This window comes from Lichenostomus cassidix, chromosome 3, assembly GCF_008360975.1.
Source record: "Lichenostomus cassidix isolate B80296 chromosome 3, HeHo_3.0, whole genome shotgun sequence".
In the NCBI taxonomy this organism is placed as follows: domain Eukaryota; kingdom Metazoa; phylum Chordata; class Aves; order Passeriformes; family Meliphagidae; genus Lichenostomus; species Lichenostomus cassidix.
Window position 1 is genome coordinate 88,523,147 of NC_139483.1, and position 23,407 is coordinate 88,546,553.

General features: G+C 36.4%; 1 protein-coding gene across 1 annotated transcript in view; it reads right to left on the reverse strand.

The window, feature by feature from the left end:
* Nucleotides 1-234: 234 nt before the first annotated feature.
* Nucleotides 235-23,407, reverse strand: part of HCRTR2 (hypocretin receptor 2) — a 32,531-nt gene continuing 9,358 nt past the window's right edge. The window contains exons 2-8 of the mRNA XM_085057414.1: nucleotides 18,926-19,104; nucleotides 17,204-17,447; nucleotides 10,397-10,512; nucleotides 5,521-5,741; nucleotides 4,026-4,147; nucleotides 2,757-2,957; nucleotides 235-1,545 (exon numbers count right to left, since the gene is read on the reverse strand). Coding sequence (XP_084913540.1) covers nucleotides 1,352-1,545; nucleotides 2,757-2,957; nucleotides 4,026-4,147; nucleotides 5,521-5,741; nucleotides 10,397-10,512; nucleotides 17,204-17,447; nucleotides 18,926-19,104 — 1,277 coding nt within the window. The 3' untranslated portion in view covers nucleotides 235-1,351. The remainder of the gene's footprint in view (nucleotides 1,546-2,756; nucleotides 2,958-4,025; nucleotides 4,148-5,520; nucleotides 5,742-10,396; nucleotides 10,513-17,203; nucleotides 17,448-18,925; nucleotides 19,105-23,407) is intronic.

The following is a 23,407-nucleotide window of genomic DNA, read 5'->3' on the forward strand; positions in this document are numbered from 1 at the left end:
GCGAGGAGGAGAGGGACTGCGTCTGAGAAAAGGACTTTTTATTCAGGTTGAATAACTGCCTTTCACCTTGTTTTCCCCTTCCCCTGTGCCTTGTAGGGCACTCTGCGTGGTTTTGTTAAATAAATAGTTTTTTCTTCACTTTCATCTGAGAGGTTCTGTTGTGGGTGGGGGAGGGGGTGTCGGGGCCCTTCGCTCTCGGAGGAGAGAGTCTTATCATTAACCCGGGACAATCCTTTTTAATGAAAAAATGTCCTCCCTCTCCTCTCACCCTTTCTTTTGAAAAATCTGGACTGAAATGCAAGAATAGTGCCACAGGGAAATTTTATCTCAGGTTCTAACAGATTAGCCTTTTCCTAACCAGCAGACCACATTCCTCTAGAAGATTAAGCCTCCAGTGATGCACCATTTTCATCCTTTAAGAAGAAAAATATAATACATAGTAGGAAGCCCCAGGCCAGAGAGATTATCCCATAAATGGAGATATAAATTTGTTAATTGATTGTATCCTTAGTATTACATGGCAGTTGACAGAAGAGTCATGAAAACAAGAAAGACAACTAATGTTTTCTATTTTAATGATTTTCAGAGATCTTCTGGAGCAACACTTACAGACATTACGGATTAAAGTGAGCTACCAAAGTTAAAATGTCCTGTCCTTCAGGGGTGCTGACACTTGTTATTCCTATTGGCCTGAGGAGGAATTTTGAGCCTATAGCACCTTAGAGCATCACATAAGTTTTATTTAAATTGTTACTTTTTAGGCACTCAAATCTGAAGCAAAAAGGTTTGTTTAGTGTAATCTTATGAAAATGTCTGACTTTCAGCACTTTGGATTCACATCTTAGAAGCATATCTGTACTTAGAAAAATAATGTGGACTTCCCCCAAATCAATATGAAGTGAAAGTTCCATAATATAGAACATAGAACTTACTGCAAGTGGATTTGCAGAAAAAGAAGTGCAAGGCAATGCCAGAATATCACTAGTGCATAAGTAAGCATTACTCGTACATAAGTCAATCATTTATAGAAAGAAGATATAAATAAATGATGTTTGAGACTTCTTTCAAATACTTAAATGTCTTTATATGATACATTTTAGAACATTTCACAGCATCTAAAATATATAAAAATAAATATCCACAATATTTACAAAGTATGATACAATCCAGTCTTTAAAAATACTTGTAAAGACTTGTTCTGGAGCTCATACTGAGGTAAGTAGGTTTCTGTAAGACTGAGAAGAAATAGGATAGGCTGTTATTTTGAAGGAATCCCTTTGTCCAGTTGTAGTCTGTGCCACAGGTAAATGCATTTGCCACTCTCTGAGGGTTGTAGTGTATTGAGCCAAAGTCATCCTTGCTGTAACTCCATCGAGGTAAGTTTAGCTATGCTAGGGACAAATTTATCCCACTCTGCATTCTCTGTTTTGGCAGTGTGTTCTGCAGAAACCCTCATGGCTTCGTCTATATTTGAAGTCACATTCATCCCTGGTATGTGGAGATGCAGTTCTGCTGATTTCAAGGGGCTGAGCATAGCTGGGATATCTGTAGATAAAATGAAGATTTTAAGATCATTGTATTGGGTAACTGACTGACTCTCTGATTATCTCTCTCTGGACATTATGCAGGTGCTAATCTATTAACAAAATGGTCTTCCAGAAAAATGTTTCAAATTGCATTTGAAAATTTTAAGTGAAAGCTTCTTGATGGAAGACTAAGGGCATTTCTGATGCATAAATCTTGATTTTTTTTACTTTTCAAAATTTTCATGTGTTCTACTACTTATTAATATTCAGTATTTAGTATATTGTCCTATGACTCCTTATCCAGATGCTTCTGTGACCAGCAGAGTGTCACAGTTTCCTGTGTACAAGTCAGTCATGGAATTGATAGTTTGGGTTGGAAGGGACATTTAAAGACCATCTAGTATAAGTCCTCTGCCATAAGCAGAGGACAAAGAGAAGAGAATGATGGTAAACAAAAAACAAAGTGTAAAACAGTTTACAGGAACACTGTCCTATGGGTTTCATAGTTGTAACTTTGCTTGCACTGTACACTGAGGAACGGCAATACTGAATTCAGGTGAAAAACTCCACTCCTTCCACAGTAAGTGAAAGGTGGCTTTCCAGCTGTTACTGAACACATGCAATAACCTACCCAACAGGAAAAAGAACAGAAAATGTTGGAAAAGAAAGAATTGTGGATTTCTCATTTGATCAGCCTAACTCACACCAGAATGCATGCCAAGCAGATAATTTGAAATAGTAAAGGACATTCAGGTAGTTTAATCGGTACACCCCATTTTGATTAACATATTTGTTATAAAATATGCCAAAACTTCAGATAATTAGATCAGAGTAGAATATAGCTGTTTATAAACTCATTCCAATGATAGGGAATATTATTTTCATATTTTCAGGTACTTGTTCTTTATTTACTTAGGAGTCCAAAAGAAATAGGGATCCAAAGTAAATATTTGTATAAAATATAATTGCTTTACTCCCTGCCCATCTGCAACACAACTTTTAAAATAAACATTTTTAAATTTTCTTTCAGCAATATATAATCAAAGTTATGGCATATTCTATAAAATATTTATTTTAATTTACTTCTCTTACAGTCAGTTCTTAATTTTAAACACCCTTCTCTCTTTGTGCTCAGATCCCAGTATTGTTGTATGCAAAATTAGAATTTACTTCCATGGGATCAAAAGGCAGAGGGACCAGTATACTAACAGTGGGTAATAGATGCAGTACCGTTTGATGGAATTGTGTTTATGTTGGTCAATACAACATGTTCTGAAAGTTTTGAAACGTTATCAAAGTTGCTGATCTGGGTGGTCAAGGATTTCCGACTCTCTGTACTGGCATGACCTCTGGTGAACCGTTCGTCGTGGCGGCTGCGGATGCCAAAGATGCAACAGGAAAATGCTGCTTTAAATTCTTCTCTAAATTTCCCTGTCAAACACAAAAATGACTCATGAAAAAATTGTACCATGAACTGCATTTCATCAAATTTTATAGATTAGGATATAAAGGAGTTATCTAAAGCAAAATTAATGCAACCCAACCAGATTCCCTTCTAATGCAGAAGTAGGAAATCACAGTTTAATCACCTTGGAGAAAAAAAAAGAGAACCTTTCTAAGAAGATATGATAGGTGTGGTGTGAAGGCTGAATTATTCTTGGCTAGACAGAATGGGCAAACTAGAATGATTACTGAAATCATGTCATAGATAGTCTGTTGATTAATTATATATATAACAAATTAAAAATAACTGAGCAAACATAGGCTTAAATTATTAAATCCATACTTGGCATATGAAATGAGAGAGCATGGCTAGTTTTTAGTTCATCATTAATATATTTTAAAAGAGTATTCAAAATGTTTGACAGTACCATGCTTTTGGGGCTCAGAGGAAATTGCTCAGATCTTTCTCAGTATTACACAATGGGCCAATATGTAGTGATTGGTGATCATTAGAGTTTTGCCTCCCTGTATTTAGCTGCAATACTACCAGTTCAGGTCCAGATTCTGCTCTCCAAGCCAAAGGACACAAATACAAACTAAAACAAACCTATACTAGTAAGTGAACAGCATCCTGGCTGGTTCTTTGAAATTGGCACAGTCTGGTCATGCAAGTAAAGACTCGCAGCCTCCAAACACAAATACCTGCATATAACATGCCAGCTGGGGACAGCCACTGGATTGTGCTACCTGACAGAGCCAGGAGTGTTCAGAGGAATACTAATTATTTCAGATCAAAGTCTCACCAGGAACTTCTCTACCACATTAATATCATGGACAGTCACACTCGAGCATTTGGACTCAAGCCCTGGCCCTGTCTAGGTTACTTAAAGGTAGATAGCCTGGAGGTAATGGGATACTTCAGGCAACTTCTTCTAGGAAGAAGATCTAGCTCCCACTGGAGGAGCTGAGCTGATGTTATACAGTCATTAATCTTTGCTATGGCTCATTACATTCAAATTATACATTAAACTTGAATTCTAGGTAATTGTAACTTACCACTGAGGAAGTTATAAATAATAGGATTGGCTGCACTGTTTGCATATACAAGCCAGTGTGAGAATGTGAACCAGGCATATACGGTTTCTCTGTCATCAGCATGATTAAACATCCCCAAAACCCTACAGAGAGAGAAAAGCAAACCTGAAAAACGGCAAAATTAGAATTCATTTAAAAAGATTTTATAACCCCTAGCCTTATTTTATCTCTGATTACCTATTTGCAGTACCACAGAAAAGCTGATTACTCTCTTCCTTCAGAGAATGAAATCTTCTCCCCAACCCTCAGCCTCCTGTCCTGGTGGTTTAGCACAGCAGGGACTTTGCTATGGTGAAGATGCACAATTTTTCTGCCAAGTAACCAAAGTCATCTGGTGTCAGATAAGCCAAGAAAAGATGGGAAAAATTGCTTTTGATGTACTCATGTCACTGAAGTTCCTGGCTCTTGGCCCACTCTCCAATTCTCTCTGGAATTGTAAAGACATTGAACCGGCCCCAAACCTGAGACTATTATCATAGTTTCTGTTCTTCAAGGAAACCTGCATTTCCCAGACTGCTTATGCATTACTTCTGCCATTTAAGAGAAAATCTAACTCTGGGCCTACTCTGCTACTGTTGCTGAGGCAGCCTGTGTATTTCCTCTGTTTTAGATTGTAGGGGGCCTGAACCATCTTCTGGGAAGAGTTTTCCCTCTCCATTTCCTATGAAGGGACTTGGGACTGAAAAGTATTTGAATTAGGCGTCAGAAAAGGGCCAGAATTGAGTGGGATGTATTTAAACCTTGAAGCTATCCCTTAAAAATGAAAATGTTCTAATAACATTCCAATTAAAAACACGCCAATAACATGCTTGCTACTTTTTTAAGGATATTGAAATCTTCTACTCTATGCCATTATTTGTTGGTATTCCAGAGGGCTCATGAGGCATAATTTTGCCAAAGCCTCAGTCTGTCAGGCACTGTACAAAAACCAAGAGTGTACAAAATTATCTACCAAATGAACAGAGAGAAAAGGATAAAAAAAGAAAATATAGCTTCATAGGACCAACTGAAGGGTTAGCTTAAGGTCTCAAAATTGTACATGAGGGGCTAAGGTTTGAACCCAGCATTTCACAGTCCTCAGAGCAAAGGCACAGCACTACACCCTGCTGCTAACCTTCAGCTGCTGCTTTAGGTGACTGCACTGCCATGGGTGCATTTATAACAAACAAGCTGTAATCCCAAGTAAATGACAAGGTTTAATGAGGAGATAGGCTAGATCATTTTCATGAGGAAGATCTTGCTAATAAGAGTTCCACAATCTGGCCTTTAGTTTAAATACTAATGAAAGGTTATATATAATATTTCCTTGCAATTGTATGCTTATTTTCCACTTTATCATGCAATAACTAATATTATCCTTCAAAAGTATCTGTAAGAATAAAAGGAATCTTGTAACAGAGGATTATTTTTAGACAGAAAGCTTTACCAAGTGTTTACATTTTGGGATAAACTTTACCTTTTCAAGACATTGAGGATGCTAATTGGTAGATAGCAAAGTGCAAAGACCAGAAGGACAACCATTAGCATACGTGCTGTTTTCCTTCTTGCACGAATCTGTTTTATTTCAGCTGCCACAGCACTAATCTTTGACTTTGTTGATTGTCCCAGCCCTCGGGGCTGTGCTGAGGGCTGCTGAGGCTTCCATTTCTTCTGAACAACAGAAGAAGTTCCTGGGATCTAAGGAAGACAAAATAAGGGGCATTTTGAAAAACATTTTTAAAAACTGATTTTGTATGCAGATATTACAAGAAAAACAGACACATTGACATGTGCAATGTAAGCTCACCATGATAAAATGGATTTTTAAATTAAATTAATTTATATAGCTGTAAGAAACAAACTGAGTTTCAGACACACTAGAGGGACTCCATAAAAAATTGTGTTTTATACAGAGATATCAACTGACATCTTCAAATTTTCTTTATTTCCCCCATACCTTGCTTTGCTTGTGTCTTCAGACTATTAAAATTACCAACCTCATTGCTGAAATTATGTTGCTATAAAGTTCTACATTAAATGTTTTGGTGTATAGCAGAGTAGTTTTTCCCATTAAGATGCTGCTAATAGAAGATACTGAACAATTTTTCAGTGTTGGAAAACAAGGATTTAAAGCCTGCATAGCTTTAAGTGCCATAAAACTTCCATATATGCAACTTAGATGACAGTGAAGTAGCTAAAGAAATCATGGCTCAAGTGTGGATCTCTCTGCAAAGTTCTTCAGAATGGAGGGAAATAATGGAAAAGTGCCAAGAAACAGGAAGAATTAGATTAGTCAAAGACATGTTGCAATGAGTATATGTAGCACCACACTATTAAAAAAAAAATTTGGTTTTTGTTTTCTGTGCCCTCACATAAGACAAGCCAAGTAAAATAATTTTACTTCAGTTCCTCTAAATTACTTCCTGCCTGCAGCCAAATGTGAAAGACTGCAGATGGCAAGGACTTTCTCAGAGAACTGTATTGTAATTACATTTATAATGTTTTCAGTGTCATAGAGTGTGAAAAACCTTTGGCTAGAAATACAGTTTTATTTATGTGTAGTACAATTGTGTGCGGGATGACTAATCTCATGTTAAATATTTCATGTTCAAAAGAATCGGGAAAGTTCACATTGTCTATTGTAACATTTTTTTTTTAATAGGGCTTATCCACACAATGACCAGAAAATTATGAAATCATTGATATTTACTTCAGAAAAATAGAAGTAAACTAAAAAGCATGCACATTCAGAATTTTTCTAGAAAACTACTGTGTTGGGGGTCTGGTGGGGTTTTGTGGGTTTGGCTTGTTAGTTTTTTTGTTCTTGGTATTGGTCTATTTATTTATTTGTTGGGGGATTATTTTGTGTGTGAACACCTTCCTTGCACAGACAAGCCTTTAGTTCAGCATTTACATGCACCATCAAACCTGATTTACAACTATTGTAACATTTTGGCAAAGGCAAAAACATTTTGCCTTTTAACAAGCAGGAAATCAATAAAGCAAAATTTGGGCTAAGTTATAACATTAATTTTTACTAATTTATCTATGGACTTAAAGAAAATCAGTCCCTTGCACTTTTATTGTGGGTTCCCACTCATTCAGCTGAAATCAGCAATCAGCTTCATAACTGCATGTCTGTCCTACAGCAAGGGATTACCCTACCTAGCTGTGGGGTGTAGCATAGAAGCGATAGAATGAGAGGAAATGGTCTCAAGTTGTGCCAGGGGAGGTTTAGATTGGATATAAGGAAAAAATTTCTTCACAGAAAAGGTTGTCAGGTCTTGGAACAGGCTGCCCAGGTAAGTGGTTGAGTCACCATTCCAGGAGGTATTTAAAAGATAAGTAGATGTGGCACTTAGGGACATGGTTTAGTGAACTGGGGAATGTAAGGTCTGTGGTTGGATTCAATGATCTTAAGAGTGTTTTTAAAGATAAATGTTTCTGTGATTCTATCATTATGTATGTACAACTATACACAAGTATACACATAGGAACATAATGCATATATTTGCTTTTCAGTAATGAATCAGTCATAGGAGATAATTTTGAAGCAAATTTATAATTAAAATGTTTTAGGAAAAGCCTATTAACTGTGTCCAAACAAGTACTAAAATTTAGAGTTACTTCCTTATGCACCTTTTCTCTATCCCCTCAGATAGTTATCAAGGGGTTTATAACCAAAGAAAATCTCTCAAATGAAGTATCAACTTGCAAAGATTGGAAGGGTATATTTCAACAACCAAAATGAAAATGGATAGAGTTCCTAATTATTAATACAAGTGGGCTTTAGAGTCAATGAATTTGGACATCTGTAAATTGAAGCATACTTGGAACTTGATGATACAAATTGTGTATCAACAGTTTCCTCATAAGTCCATTCAGTTCCATTTGTTCAGGAGTTGTTTTTAATCTACTTTAAATCCACATGAGAACACAGACTTCTAAATCACTACTTCCTTGCTAACAATTAAAATAAACTACTCAGAATTTCTAGTATTTTTGCATGATTGTTCTTGTCTTTATAAAGGTGAATCATTAACTCAAAGATCTGCTTGAAATACATAATCAGAAATTTTAAGAGCTATTAAATAAAGTACAGTACCAATAACTTATAAATCTATTTTCTATTTTTCATCTGAAAATTTGCATGCACAGCACATTACATATTTTAAAAGAACCTTTAGAAAATATGTACAGCTTAGAAAGCATCTCCTGTTTGTTGTGTTTTTCTATCACGTACAACTGAAAGGCTCATTGTACCTTGCAATAGCATCACTGAATAGCATCACATTTAACTGAAGTTCTGATAAACAGCATCATTTTTTAATTGAAATTTTACCAAAGAATACACTTAGAGCACTGCACTTATTTGTGCAACGACTGATTACTGCACACCTGCTGCACTTAGAAAAGTGCCTGATGCCTGCAGCCAAGTCAGAGTTGATAATAGATGTGCAGAGGTTTTAATTCCACTTATGGCAGCCTCTTATACGTAGTGCTGTCATCTATGCCAGGTAGAGACACATCTATAATTTGGCACCACTGATAGCACTAAGCCTGTAGTAGAATTTCTCTTTTTGCCACTGAAAAATAAAGGATCATCCTAACCTTGTCAGCACACAAGATGAATAGGGAGAAGAAACATCGTGAAGAACAAATAAACCAGCTAAAACAACTCGGGAGGGAAGCAGGGAGAACCCAAAAAAAAAAGAGGTTGGTTTTCAGTCATTGAACTTCTGCTCTGAATCTGAGCCAGTATTTTCAAGCTATGTGCAGGTTAAGAAAAACTGCTTTGCATTAACTTAGTTAATTAAGAGCTTAAGAGGGTAGGTAGATTGTAAAGAAGGTATAGAAGAGAAGGTTAAGAAGGAACATGGTGATTAAGTCATTGGGTGTTACAGGATAGATTAAGCAAGGCAGAGCATATTAGAGCTATGTTAGACTGAACTTAACTACAAAACTAAACAAGAAATCCTTTGTTCTGGTGAAAAGTCCCCTCAAACTGTAAAGGTCAAATTTTATCTCCGAGCTATCTTGTTATTCAGTCTTATCAATCTAAGAAATTAAAAGCAAAAATAATAATTTAAAGCTGACAAGCACAATAAACAGCAATTCTGTCTTAACCTAATCTGATTAGAAGTGACAATAATTGCTGTTATGACTTATGGATGATAACAAAATGCGTTAAAGTGCATTTGGTATTTCCTGTATATGAGTAACTTGCAAGAGATATATTCTGCCAGTATACGATTTGATTTTTAATTTTATCATACATATATTTAGAAATCTAAAGTCTAACTTCTTATTTCTCTGATGGATTAATTTGAACTGCATGAAGCATACTCCTGATGGGGCAGATATTATCCCCCACCCAGGACAGCCTCAAATTTGCATGGTATCAGACATACTGGTGACAGAGAAATGATTCATGCCCATAAATTGATGGAAATATGAACCATTGTTAGAGCCACTTGAGAGGGAATATCTTGTCTCATTTCCCTAGCAAGATGAGTTTACTGTCCTTTACAGAATGGTACAGCAGCTGGTGGTGCACTACAGCTATAGATAAATCCTGGACAGAGCAGAAGACAGCAGAGATCACCATAGACTGGTGCATGACAGATTACAGTTCACACCCACAAAATGATTTTTCAAGATTCCTGAAAAAAATTGCATCTTTTTTTCCCACATAAATTCAAATGGTTTTTGTCTGTTTGCCTGCTTGGTGGGTTTGTTTGTTTGTTTTGTTTTGTATTCCTGTTTTCTTTCCTGTATTTTTTAATTTGAAACTTGAAAAAACAGATGTTCACATTAGAAATTTTGTCAATTATTTGTCATAAATTCACATTAAAAATTACTGATAAAAGCCAGCTTCACATCAGGGAATTCCAGTCTCCCAGTTCTGATCATTGGACCTTCTAGTTTAACTTTTGTTCAGATTGGACCTCTTATCCACCTAAGTAAAAAAAATTAAAACTAACAAAAGGAGAAGGTCAGTCTTAAATTTTGACTCCTACAGGAGATTTTAGCAGTATAAATAAGGTCACCTAAGGCATTTTGGCAAGCAGTTCAGATACAGTGGGGGAGATCTTTCTTCTACCTATAATCAATTTTTCTGTTGCCTTTTTTTCTTTCTTTTTAAGAGAAAGACACCAGCAAGGGGTTTACGTTCTGACTGCCTTCATTTTTCAATACATCCCAATGCCTATCCAAGGTGGCTATAAACCAGCATAGATGTAAAAATCCAAGTCCTAAGTGACAACATGGAGTTTATGAAGAAAGAGGGTGTACATGGAAATCTGCACAAAGTTGCAAGAGCAAGGAAACAGAGCCAGTGCTGAGTGACTTACCTGGCGACACCACAGCTTTCGGAATATTTGCAAATAAGCCAACACCATAAGACACAGTGGTGCCATGTATGTCACCAGAAAAAAGCATGTGTGATACATTTTAGGGTAAACCTCAGCTGGAAAGAGAATTAAAATAGGAAAGGTGCATTTAATATAAATACATTGCAAAATCACCCTAAGAAAAATTATTCATATAGATAATCACATATTTTTCAACATAATAGGATGGAAGATGTAACCAATAATATTATGGTCAAGATAGCTTTTTAAATCACGTCTTGATACATTCTATTAGAAACATGCTTTTATCTCAAGGATCTTCTATATCCCATTATTGATTTCTTATAATATAATTACTTTATGTATGAAGCCTTAAGAAGTTTTACTTTTTGTTAAAACAGGGAGGAATTAATTTTATCTAAAAATGGAATGTTATCTAAAAATGAAAAATTTTGTTATCTAAAAATAGGTAACTAATTATCCAACCTACTTCATTGTTGACATACTTAACAGGTTGTGTAACTGTCAAGTTAATTCTGCAAAGGTTACTGTGTATCCCTGAGTAAACGGAACAGTCTCCCACCTACAAAGAGTGCAAATGCAAACTACAGCACACAGGACACTGACGGGAGGAGAGACAGTAATTTCAGATATCACTCTCTGGTGGCAGAATATATGTGATTAAGACTCAGTGATTAATTGTTATGACTACATTTAAAAAATAGAATTAATACTTTCAAGTGCTTAAAACCTAGGAAAACGCCAAGATGGTTTTTGATTCAGCTTCAACAATAATGAGTTTGGTACCATTGTGTTCTAGTTTCCCACATATCTCTTTTCAAAAGACTACTTATGAATGATATTTGTTTAGAGACAAACATCCTACAAGTGCTGTGAGTGTACTGAGCTTTAAAAATGTTGGATCGTAAGCTCCATTAGTAGTTTATACCAGAATGTGCAGTGCCTGAAAACTTGCCTTCTCTTTTGTAATATTAAATGTAGTTTGCTATTATCAGTTGTTGCTATTAATAACAACCAAACATCTATGGATGGCCTCGGAAAAGTTCATTATGGAGAGTAACAATACTCAATGCAGAAGAGATACTGCACCCCATGAGAAGTTAAATTTCACAGTAATCCTAATAAATGTATCTTGGCTAGAGTAAAGAAGGAAAGTTTATGTTAATTTCCAGAATTTCAAAATGTTTCAGGATGATAAGATCTGGAAGTGAAATTCTGTATTGATTGTTGTTTTAATTAAATAAAAAAAAAAAAAAGAAGAAGAAAATAGAGTTGCATGAAATCAAAACTTTGGTGCATGAAAATTATTCTGCCTGTTAAGTGACCGAGACTGTGGACCCTAACAAAGAAGAGGTCCCTCTGCCTGCCAGGAGAATCTCTGAGAGTTTGATCAGACAAGGAGATACAAAGACCTGGCTAGTAACTCTCATAGCAGGGAGGAGAACACCATCATTTTAATTCCAGGCTCACTCTCAAATGCAGACTTGAGTAATCTCACAATTCTCATTGGACCCGAAAGTGCCAGCTAGTTCACCAGCCAGAAAAACTTCAGTATCAGGGAGATAGAAACTTGCCACAGCAAAATCCAGCCAATGTTCATTCCCAGCAAAGGTAATAGAGAGGTTGCCACTGACATTTGATAGCTTGGATCAGAGTTTAAAAATTCAGATGGGTAATATTTGACTTCTTACTTGCTCTAAGATCCTGTAGCAAACCAGCTTACCAACTCCTAACTACAGCTGCAGCTACTAACTCTGGTCAATGTCCCTGAGGGAGCCAGACCATTTGGGGCAGGTTTTTTATAATTGGCATTTACCTGAGATTATATGTTGATTGATGATCTCAAAGTTGCTTTTGCATTCCAGAAATGCAACCTCACAGCTGTATTGCTAGCCAGGGAAATACTGACATTCATGCTTCACAGGTGGAGAGATTAAGGAGAAACTGGAGTAACGTGACTTACTGGGATCACAGGAGGTCAGAATTGAAAATGCATTCTTTCTGCCACCTGCCTCATCAGCGCTCTGCCGGCAGCCAGGCCCCTCTCAGGTAGAAGGACGGTACATATTTAAAAGGCCATCTGGAGTTTATGACTTCCAATTTAGCATTCCAAGTAAAGTGAAACATTAAATGAGTCTAGCTATCTACAAAGAACTGAGGACCAGGTTGGAGGAAGATCCTAACGCTTGCCTTTGAAGTTTAGCCACCTGGAAAGTGCCAGCTGCTAAACATCAAAGGAAACCTGTCCCTCCTCCACCCAGGGCAAAGCCCTTTGCAGAAATTTTCCCTAAGAAGCATGACTCTGTTTAGCTTCTCAAGCCAAAGAAAAGCTTTAAAGCTGTTTGACAATCACAGCAGCAAGGAGGAAGGGCTGGCTTGGGATACCAATCATTTACCCAGTGAGTTCCAGGCTCCTTGAATGCAAACATCAATCAGTCTGTGCTTCTGCCTGACTGGGATGGCTGAACCTCTTACTGCCAAGCAGAAGAGGAGAAAAGTGTTTTTGCCTTCTATGGTCATTTCAGGACAGGGTGGGGTTTCTTAGCTGGAGTAACCACCTCTTTAATAAAAAAATGACTCTCACATCTCTGGCTGCTATGCTACCGAAAAGAGAGAACTAACCAACTTATATAAGTGTATATTTTTAGAATAAAGCTTAATAGTTAGGGATGTTAGGACGTGAGTGCCCATAGCAGAGGAAAATCAACCACAGAATGCAGGGCTTTCCAAACTATGTTCCTATGTCAGAGTACTTACAGTGAGCTAATATTAAAATTATATCTTGAACCCAAATATATTGTGCATGAGTTATCAACTCACAATAACAAGAAGCATAATTTTAATATTAGAAATATTCTAACTTCTTTCTGCCTTAAAATATCCCATGAGTTTTTCATTAAATTATCAACACTTTGATAAAGAGTATGTATAAAGCTTGTAGCACTGCAATTTCCAGCTCTTTGTTTCCCAGAATTAAGACAATGTGGTTTTGTACCATTGTATGAGTAGTCTAAGAAGAAATTGAACAAAAAAAATCTTCCCTTTGTTTCCATTCAGCCATGTAGTTTGGGAAAGGATTATCTCCATATTCTTTTTATCATTTGCAAAGGGCCTGGCTAATGCACTTTGGCTAACACTCTCTTTTTGAGCAGCTCTAAGAAAATGTACTTAGTGACTTGGACACATGGTGAACTCATTTTAATATACATTTCTTTTATTTTGGCACTTCATCTTCAAATTCAGCACACAGCAATTACAGACTATTATAGAACTGTGGCCAACTCTGGCTCCTGAAGTGAGCCTGCATAGGTCACATGTTGGGTCCTTCTGCATTCCCAAATAAAATATTGTTATTAGACAGTACTCAAGATGAAAAACCCTCAGCCTAGAATTGGCAATGAATTTTACATTCAAGAATGCCAGAAGCAATTATAAAGAAATTGAGCCCTGTTTTAGGCTGAGCTATTGCTCCATTTGCAGTCACTGGCAGCTCTCCAACAGCATGCTTGAAATCTTATTAGTCAGGGTGGCGACTATTTGTTCACCATTAAGGAGCCCAAGTGTCACAGTGCTGATCAGAGCTTCCCTCCAGACACTCATCAGACTTGTATGGTCTTCAGCAGCTGGTACTAAGTCTGTGTAGGGTACAGTGTTGTCTCCTGCTTTGGCATCTCTGACATCTTCCTGGACACAGCTTCCAGTTAGTCCTCCACAGCAGCTCATGTTTCAGTGGCCCTGGGGTCCCAGAATTACAAGAGACTTCCGGAACACTTTGGAAAGTTTCATTATGCATCCCTTTTTTGCACTCCCAACCTTGAACATTCACAATTTAACATCCTTGGAACATATGGTGCACCTGATGTTCTGCTAAGATTTTATCAGATGTACTCTAATTTTAGACAGCATTAATTATATGCAGTTATAAACAAAGCAATAAACACCCAAATAAAACCCTTTTCTGTAAATTAACTCTGCTAAAGCACTTTCTCAGGGTGTCTTGAGTGTGTGCAACATCTACATCTCCACTTTCTCTTTGTAAATGCAGGTTATTTGTAGCAGCATGAATTCTTTCTCCTTCAACATCCTCCTAGTTGGCTATTTCTTTGACCCTCTATATTTGCATAGTCAAAAAAGGCAAAACAAAATCCAACAAAAATGCAACTATTTTCTTTTAAAAATATTAGCTCTTTATTTCTTCTTCTGGCTTTAAGGCTCACCAGTCTTTTCAAACCACTGCCTTGTAAACACGTTCTTTTGTTCTTTTTGGAGTCTTTGAAATGTCGAGCCCTATTTTTCAGTAGAAAAGCTGCATATTCTATGCTTTGGCCTAACTCAGATTCCTTAGACACTTTCAACAAAATGGAAACTATTTTTTAATGACACTCTATTCTCTATAGTCTGAAAGGGATGGGTGTGTGTGTATATATATACACAGAGATGTTTTATCCTCATTGATAAAATATGGTTAACATTTACTAATCAATTCCACAGTTTTGAGAAATGCACTTGTAACTTAATGCATGTAAAGATGCTTCTCTCATGTTACTCTGATAGGCTATTATTAGAACATGGAGTTGTTTTTTAAGGATATCTGAAATGCACCAGCAGAATAACTAGCAATGATGGTGCATTGCCATTAGAACATTTAAAAGGCAGCAAGATAAACATAGTATTGTTATATTTCAGTGGAGTGAAAAGCTTCCCATTTCAGAAAACTTTAACATATTTTTAAAATAAAATTATTTTTTCATGCTAAGTATAAATAATAATTTTTAAAAATTGGAGTGTTTGCACTTCCCTTCTGAAGCCCCACACAAAAAGAACTTAATTCTATACATGAGGACTTGCCTTTGTTATAACCCTCTCTATCTCTGTAAATACCCAAGTGAAGATTCACATCATAACCTGAAGACAAATAGATTTAAGTTTAGACAAATGAGACAAATGGACTCAATAGGAGCAGAGCCTTGCAAGTACCTTGGAGTTTGGGTTGGGGTTTCTTTTGGGGGGGGGTTTGTATAGTGGGTGCTTCAGCTCAGGGCATGTCTGTGGGCTGCAACTATTACAGCACAAGTGAACAAAAGGCACTCTTTAAAATAGGTCTAAGACTACTGCAGACTTTGTAGATCAAAACCAACACTTTCCCATTGGGAATCAAAGAGCGGCCAATATGGATCTGGAAATTTAGAGATTACATTCCCTGATGAAATGCTCTCTTGCCTTCCTAATTAATTATCCACATAATTTCCTTGAGATTAAATGAATCTTTGCTGCAGAGTGAACACTGAATGGATGAAAGCATGAATAATTAGTTCTGCACCAAAACAAGTGGACAAGAGCTGCACTTGGAATGAATGTTGTGAAAGAAAACAGTCATACAATTACTGCAGTGTCCTGCAGCAGATAGGGATACAAAATTGTTCACAGATGAAGAAAGAACACAAGAAGTAAAGAGCAGATTTGCCCTCTCCAATGAAACAGCAAGTACAATACTCACAGCTTAACAGAGGCTTCCTCTAACCTACAAATTTTCAGCACATCTTTGTCAGCAATGAGTGCCAGTGAGCTCTAGTGGCTGCCTCTGTCCCCTGCCTGATCCCAGAAGCAGGAGATAAAGAACAGGGAATGTGATACCCACTGTCTTCTCATTAATGCTCTGGTGGCTCTGTGAAAGCCTTTAGAAGGAAAGGAACTTCCAGAAGAACACATGGAACAGCCCTCAGCAGTTTAAGCTGCTTAAACAAATTTATCATGATAATTAAGTACAGGTGATCCAGTTGTATTTTATCATAATTTTTCACTGGACTGGAATCTTCTTCTACAGGGACAGCTCTGGGAGAGAATCTGATTGTGTTTTAGTCAGCCTCAACACTATTAAACAGGCACCTTTTAGTAATATGTTTTGGCAAACTTGGCTTTATTTTCCTGTGTGTGAATAATGGTATTACTGATGGTCATTATATCCAGTGTCAGAGTCACAGCATGTAACTCATGCACTCTGTTAGGGTTGGAGCTCTGCCAAGGCCCACCAGAGTTGAGCCTCAACCGTTTGGTGGGTGATTCACACCCCTTGCTGTGAATGAAGACAAAATAGAAGTAGCTACTCCCTGGCAATCCTTACAGTTTCTCACAGCTGCATTCAGACACAAGACATGTTAGATTCAAAGTTAATCTGAAAGGGCAAGGTTACACTTCTTGTACAGAATAAATTGTAACTGACTGCATTCACAAAGCTATTTAAATTACTTTGTCCATGACAAATTTCAAATTTTAGACGAACTCACTACCCCATATTGATGACAGCTCTGTAAATTCTGCAATGACATGCAATTTGCATTGAACAAATCTATAGACATCTATAAAGACTTGTCAAATACCAGCAATTAGCAAAATATCAGGTAAACAGAAAATATGTTCTTGCATAGTTACTTCTTAAGGCTAAATACTGAAGTATTTGTAAACCTGCAGTGTCCATCAGTCACAGAATTATATAAGCATAAGCATTTAAGGGTGGGATCATTTCAATCCTCTGGGAAGCATTAACATGGTCAAGACACAAGTCAGCCTCATTCATTTAAACTTGATTTAAAACGTACTTTAAGTCTCAGCAACATAAAAGAAATTCACAGAAATTTCACAGAATTCGAAAAATGATAGTTCCAGGAAATCTTACATAATTAAGAACATTTTGTGTTATGTTCATACAACTTCATACTAACATCTCCTGATATTTTTATTACTTTATAGCAGTACAAATTCAGCTTGCATGGTCAATGACAGACTCACCTCCCCAGTGCTCATCACACACTGTGAACAAGGTGGTTTTATTGGCTAATCCTGGGAACACACTGCTGCACTCCATAACAATAGCCTGAGGAATCATTATGATGCAGGACACAATCCAGATAATTATAATGCTGTTCCTTGCTCGCTTGGCTGTGCTTTTAAACATCAAAGGGTGACAAATTGCATACCATCGATCCAAAGCAATGCAGCTGAGTGTTAGGACAGACACAGAGACTGAAACTGTCTAAAGAAAAGGAGATATTATGTAAATATAAATGTAGAGAATTTTTTCCCAGAGTTTCAAAAATTACAATTGTAGAAAAGTACAACAACTTTTCCCCCAGAGTTTTCAAAATTATTTATATTTTCAACAGTTAGTTCTTTATCTGTAATTGTTGAATAGACTCCCAGAAAAAAAGACTCTTTTAAAAATCACATCTTACAGAGTTACAACAGATATTCTCATCTGCCGTACTCCTATTAGAATGCACATGACAATTCACACATTAAGATGCTAACTATATAGAAAAGGTTTAGCAAAATCAAATTTTGAAATAGTAAATTTAATCAACTGGGAATTTACAAAACTTTATCTGAAAAAAAAAGCTTTTCAAACATTAGACAGCGAATTATATCTTTTTTTCTTTGTAGAAAAAGTTGGTTTTTGGTTTCTATGTTATATTTGCATACCAGTGCCACCATTTTGCTTTTTATTTTTCATGAGAACAATGGAACTCAGGATCTCATGAAAAAGTCCCTGGCAACAATCAGCTTAAGTTAGACTAAGACATTTTACCTTTTATTCAGTGTAGGAAATAACCTATCACTTCAGTTTTATTCTTTCAATCTGTATGCTAGGTGATCATTTCACTCACTCTTCAGATTTCCTTTCACTAGAATGGAGGTTTTGAAAAAATAAAAAAAGTTGTGATTTTATTTGTATCGAGTAGAGGACATAGCTGCTGGAGAACAGTTGCCCTTGACAATGTGGCTCTTTGGCCATAGATGTATCTTCTGAATATATGAATTGTGCTGGAGGCACAGAGCTGATGATCTGCATACATTCTGATGAATGACTACAAAGCCAAGCACTTGTCATTCCAGTTTGCCCAGTCAGTTTATCCAAACACCTATTCCTAGAAAAGGTATTTTTCAATCATTTTGATGCAAATGATTTCAAAACTAGTTAAGTCCACAGGTAAATGAGTAGTGGCAATTATTGCTTAAGGCAGACAATCTGATCAACTCCCAGTGAACCTGACTGTTCCCAGTGAACTTGACTATTTCTGAAGAACACAAAATCAGTAAACACACAAAAAAAGCCCAGACTGCCTTCAGAAGTTATATTCTCTCTCCTGGACACTTGTGTAGCTGTTTAGATCCACACACAGAGAATATTAATGACTTTATTTCCATTTACAGACATTTTTATTGCTTTACATCCCTTCAGAATTATTAAAAAATATCACAAAAAGAGCATCAGACAAATGTCCCAAAAAGTGTACTGATGAAGTCCAACAAGCAGACGGATCAAAACCAGTCTTTATTAAGCACAATCATATTCCCAAGTGGAACATTCTTTTAGGCCTCAGCATATACTCTGAGATATCTACTCAGGATCACATATAGACTTCATCGGATTAACAGTATTAGGAAGATGCTGTTGTTATTTGTGGTTTTCATAACATGGGTAATGTGTACACAAACACGGAAAAATAATACCTGTAAGTAGGGAATGACTTTACAGAGGGTCTGCCCAAAGAACCACGTTTCTGTGATGTCCACAACCAAAGTTGCTGGAAGACAAGTAATTGTGACCAGAATGTCAGCCAGAGAAAGATTCACTATGAAATAGTTGGTAACTGTCCGCATGTGATGATTCTTCCACACTGCAAGGCAAACTGAATTTGGAAAGACAAGTTAGTGAGATGGAAATGACTTGGGAAATGCTTTAAGGGGAAAACATTTGACTTTGCTGAACTAAGGAAATGTTTGTGTCCCTTGTTTAACACAGAATATTTGAACATGTAGTTCAGTGCAAGGATCATGTGTTTTCTTTTAGAGTGGAAACAGAGTATATGTAGACAGATTCTTGATACACAAAGAAAAACTTTGTACAGACTGCAGCAAGGGAAATAATGCAATATATAGAGCATCTTACTTTTCTGCTAGTTAATCTTCACTAACAAGTCACACAACTTTCTGCATTTCTCTTTCAAGCCACTGGCTCTAGTCTATGTCAATATACATCTATATTTGTAAAAGTTTATCTCTTTTCTTATGATAGCGTGATGCTTAAATCAAATTGCTACAACACAGAATCTTGTAAACTGTACTAAGACAAATATAATTTAATAAAATATTTTGCTGGATTTAATATATCTATTGCATCTGCAGAGAATCTGTAATAATTTTCTGTGTGACAGTGATTTGAAGTAAGTTAATAAAAGTAATTTTTTCCTTTATTTAATGTGTTACATTTTTGGTGATGATCAAAAGCAGCACGTAGCAGGCAATGTATAAAATTTGCTTTTAAAGCTTGTTTTGCATATTTTATGCTTCCCTTTTTCAAATTTAAAGACTTTTAGAAATGAGGCAAATCAGTCCTTTAAAATCACTACACTAAATTCATAAGATGCTAAATTAAAACTGCCATAATTAAGTCTGAGAAAGTATCCCAAAAGTAATTTTTTAAATAATGCTGGGAGACAAATCCTGCAAGACTGTAGCAAGCAAAAGTTTTTAATGATTTAGATTTTTTAATTCATTCGCCCATTTAAAGACCGATGCACAGAATTTTCCAGAAACACCAAAATACTTCTTGTAAGACAAGAGTACAATTCCTTGTACATCAAAGGGTCTTCCCTACAAACAATTATTCATCCATCATGCAAATACAGATGAAGATTCAAAGTCTCCTTAATCTGTCAGGATTCAGCACATGCTTAATTTAGATGGATTAAACAGATCAGAGAATATTTTAAAAATTAAGCTAAAAAGGTCCTCAAGAGGTTGCCCAAATCTAAAATGGAATCTGCCAGAGTTGAGGCACTCTCTTATAGTCATTAAACTAGCTAAAACAACTGGAAAAAAATACACAGACTTTAAGACACATAAGCTCTTGAGATCAAATTTTTCTTTAGATCCTAAGAAGGATGATGTGCCTGAAAGCTTCTGTCTATCTTCCAGCTGTATCACTTGATCTAACAAAATATATTAATTCACTCCACAAATCTTGTCTTAAGTCTTTAGAGCAACAGAACAATGGAAAGACTACCACTAAGCAATTGTTGGCAAGTTTACATTTTAAAATCTATTATATTTGAAGGTACTGCACATCTCCTAAATGTGTTGCGCTGTTTAATTATCTTCCCTACCAAAAAAAAATTCTTTTCATGTCTAATATACTTTTATTTTGCTGCTATTTATAAAACTTTTTTCCCTGTACATACACAAGAATGAGAGTTTTTTCCTTCAGCAGTGCTTCACATATGTAAGGATTTTTGTTACATATTTCCTCAGAACTTCAGAGCTCTTTATTTTTTACTCTCAGTTATCTCTAGAACATGCAACTATCCTTGTTGCTGCTCTCTGGACACTTTCAGACTGAATTGAACTTTTCTGTTGAGACTGCAGTTACCAAAAGTGGCAGAAAACTCATTCGAGATCTGATCAGAGCTGTGGCAGGAGCTCTGATACAGTACTTCTTCATGAGGGCTATGTTTAGACATTCAGATTAGGACACAGAGAAAGGTAGAGGCTAGGTGACCTTCAGTTTCTCTAAGACCAGGTGAATTTATTAACTACCTATTTAAGACAGAGGCTTCCAAGGTTCATCTAAAACCTCTGTTGTGATGCAACATATGTTCTTCATATATTTTAATATGTTGCAGAGGTAGCTGTGGATTCTGTAGCTTGTATAAATTTAATTTTTCCTATATATGTATCATGCTCTCAATAATGCAAATGAAAACTCCTCTACAAAGCTCTTCACTGTTCTTGTACTTGTTTTGAAGAAAATACAGTATACATTTCTTCTATTGTTTTCTTCCTGAATGAGAATTTCAGGTTTTCTTAGCTGCAGCCTCAGATATCTGAAAGGCAAGGCTTATAAATTAAAGGCTTAAAGGGAACATCATATTAACTGTATTTTCTTCCCATTTGGAACAGTTAAAGTACCTATCAAAGTGATTATTTCTATAGCATGGCATGATAATTACAACATAACTAATCAGAGCTTTGTCACTGTCACTTGTGCATAGGGTTACTACAGTTACTGTCTGATAGTGCAGAGGCAGCACCTAACAGGGAAGCAATACATTGCTGCCCCTCTGAAATGTTGTTTGCAGCTGGAAATGCAATGCTGGGGGAAAAAAATTGCAAAAGCCATTTCACTTTAACTAATTTTAATACTTAACTCTAAAAATTTGAAGATCTGGACATTTACTTATGGCTGGTTCTTCTTCTTAAGTGCAGTTCATATTGAAAGCACAATCCTGTCTTTTACTTAGGTAAAAGTTGACGTTAAGCGGCAATGTTTTTCTGTGCTTTTTATTCCTTTTACCAACAGGTAAAATTTAAATAGAACTATGTTTAAAAGTCCAGAGTTTGGCTGTTTTTTCCTCCTTTTTGGTTTCAACAGTCCTGCATTCCACCCAATTCAGACAAGTACATAGTTTTCAGCCATGGATGTCAGTGCCTCAAGGTGGAAGGTTTAAGCAGATATGTTTGGTCTTTGACCAGGCATATTCCCATTTCTGTGCTGGCCCATCTGGGGAAAGACCTGAACATAAACATTAATTCTGGTAAAAAAAATCCATTAGGTTGACAAATATGAGGTCAATTTCACTGGCAGCCAGCTGTATCAGAAATCAATTCACAACATTCTGCATGTTGAGTTCAAAGCTGTCTATCAGTATGACCAAATGAAACCTTGTGATACCCCAGAGATCTAAGAAATATTACCATTTCCATCTTTGACACAAAGAAAGGGAAGTGCAGAACAGAAGTTGTTAAAGGCCATAAAGTAAATCAGACACAGAATAAGAAACTTAGACTCCTAATTCCCATCTCAGTACTAAACCTTTGATATCACACTGGCTTAACACAGATGGAATTTAGATGAACTTCAGTATTTGCTATACCTCAGAGTAATATAAAAGACTACGCCTCTTGCTATTCGGGGTGTAGCAGTGTGCAGCAAAGCCAATGAACAGAAAGTAGCCCTGAAATCCTTTGAATTCTGATCCATGGGGGTAGCACCTGGAATGTGAAAAAGCCCAATAGCTTGCAAGCATAGAAATGAAAAATAATTTGTTACTTTACATTTCCCCACTTATACTTGTGTTTTTCCCCTTTTGACCTCTTCTCTTCTTTGCAGCATAAAACATTTTCCATTCTTTTTACGGCACATAGCACAAGAGCACCTTAATCAGCTTTAAGTTTACGCACTACCTTAATAATTAAATACCCCAGAAACTCATTCCATGAATGTATATAAAAAATGAGCTGATGGAAAAAAGCCTCTGAAGTATTTTAGAACCAAGTCAGCTTTCTCTGCCCTCATTGCCCTCTGCTGTTTGCAGTACTGTTTTCAACCTGCCACAAGCACTGATAATGTTTTCTTTCAGAGCAAGGCTAAAAAGCTGTGAGGACCTGCTACAAGTTACTTGAATAGGACAGAATGATAGACAGACATAAAGAGGTCCTAAATAACATAAAATTAGTTCAACACATTCCTTCCAGACTCGCTTTCTGAGTTTACTGCAGTACAAGGTTATTCAGCAGTCTTGGACAATAACTTCATTGATAGTGCTCTAGCAGCTCATCGAGAAAGATTCTCTAGCCTGTGCTCAAAACCTGCTATTTTATAGGTGTGAAAAATAGTTTGACTATGACACTGAATATTATGCTGCTAGTGTCAGAACAAAAGAATTTCATATACTCCCATATACTTTCACTCCTTTAATTACACAATTTTATCTCAGGCAGTTTTACAGAGAGACACTCAGTTCACATATGAACCCCCAAGTAACATGCCAGGGAAGGAAAGCTCCATGGAGTGGAAATGCCATCTGCCTACCCAAACAGAAATAGCAGAGTGTTGTGACTTTCCACATACCTGGGAGAAGAGATGAAAGGACAAGAAAGGTAGTAAAGATTCTCAACCGGGAATGTATTACACCAAAAAAGTACTTCAAAATT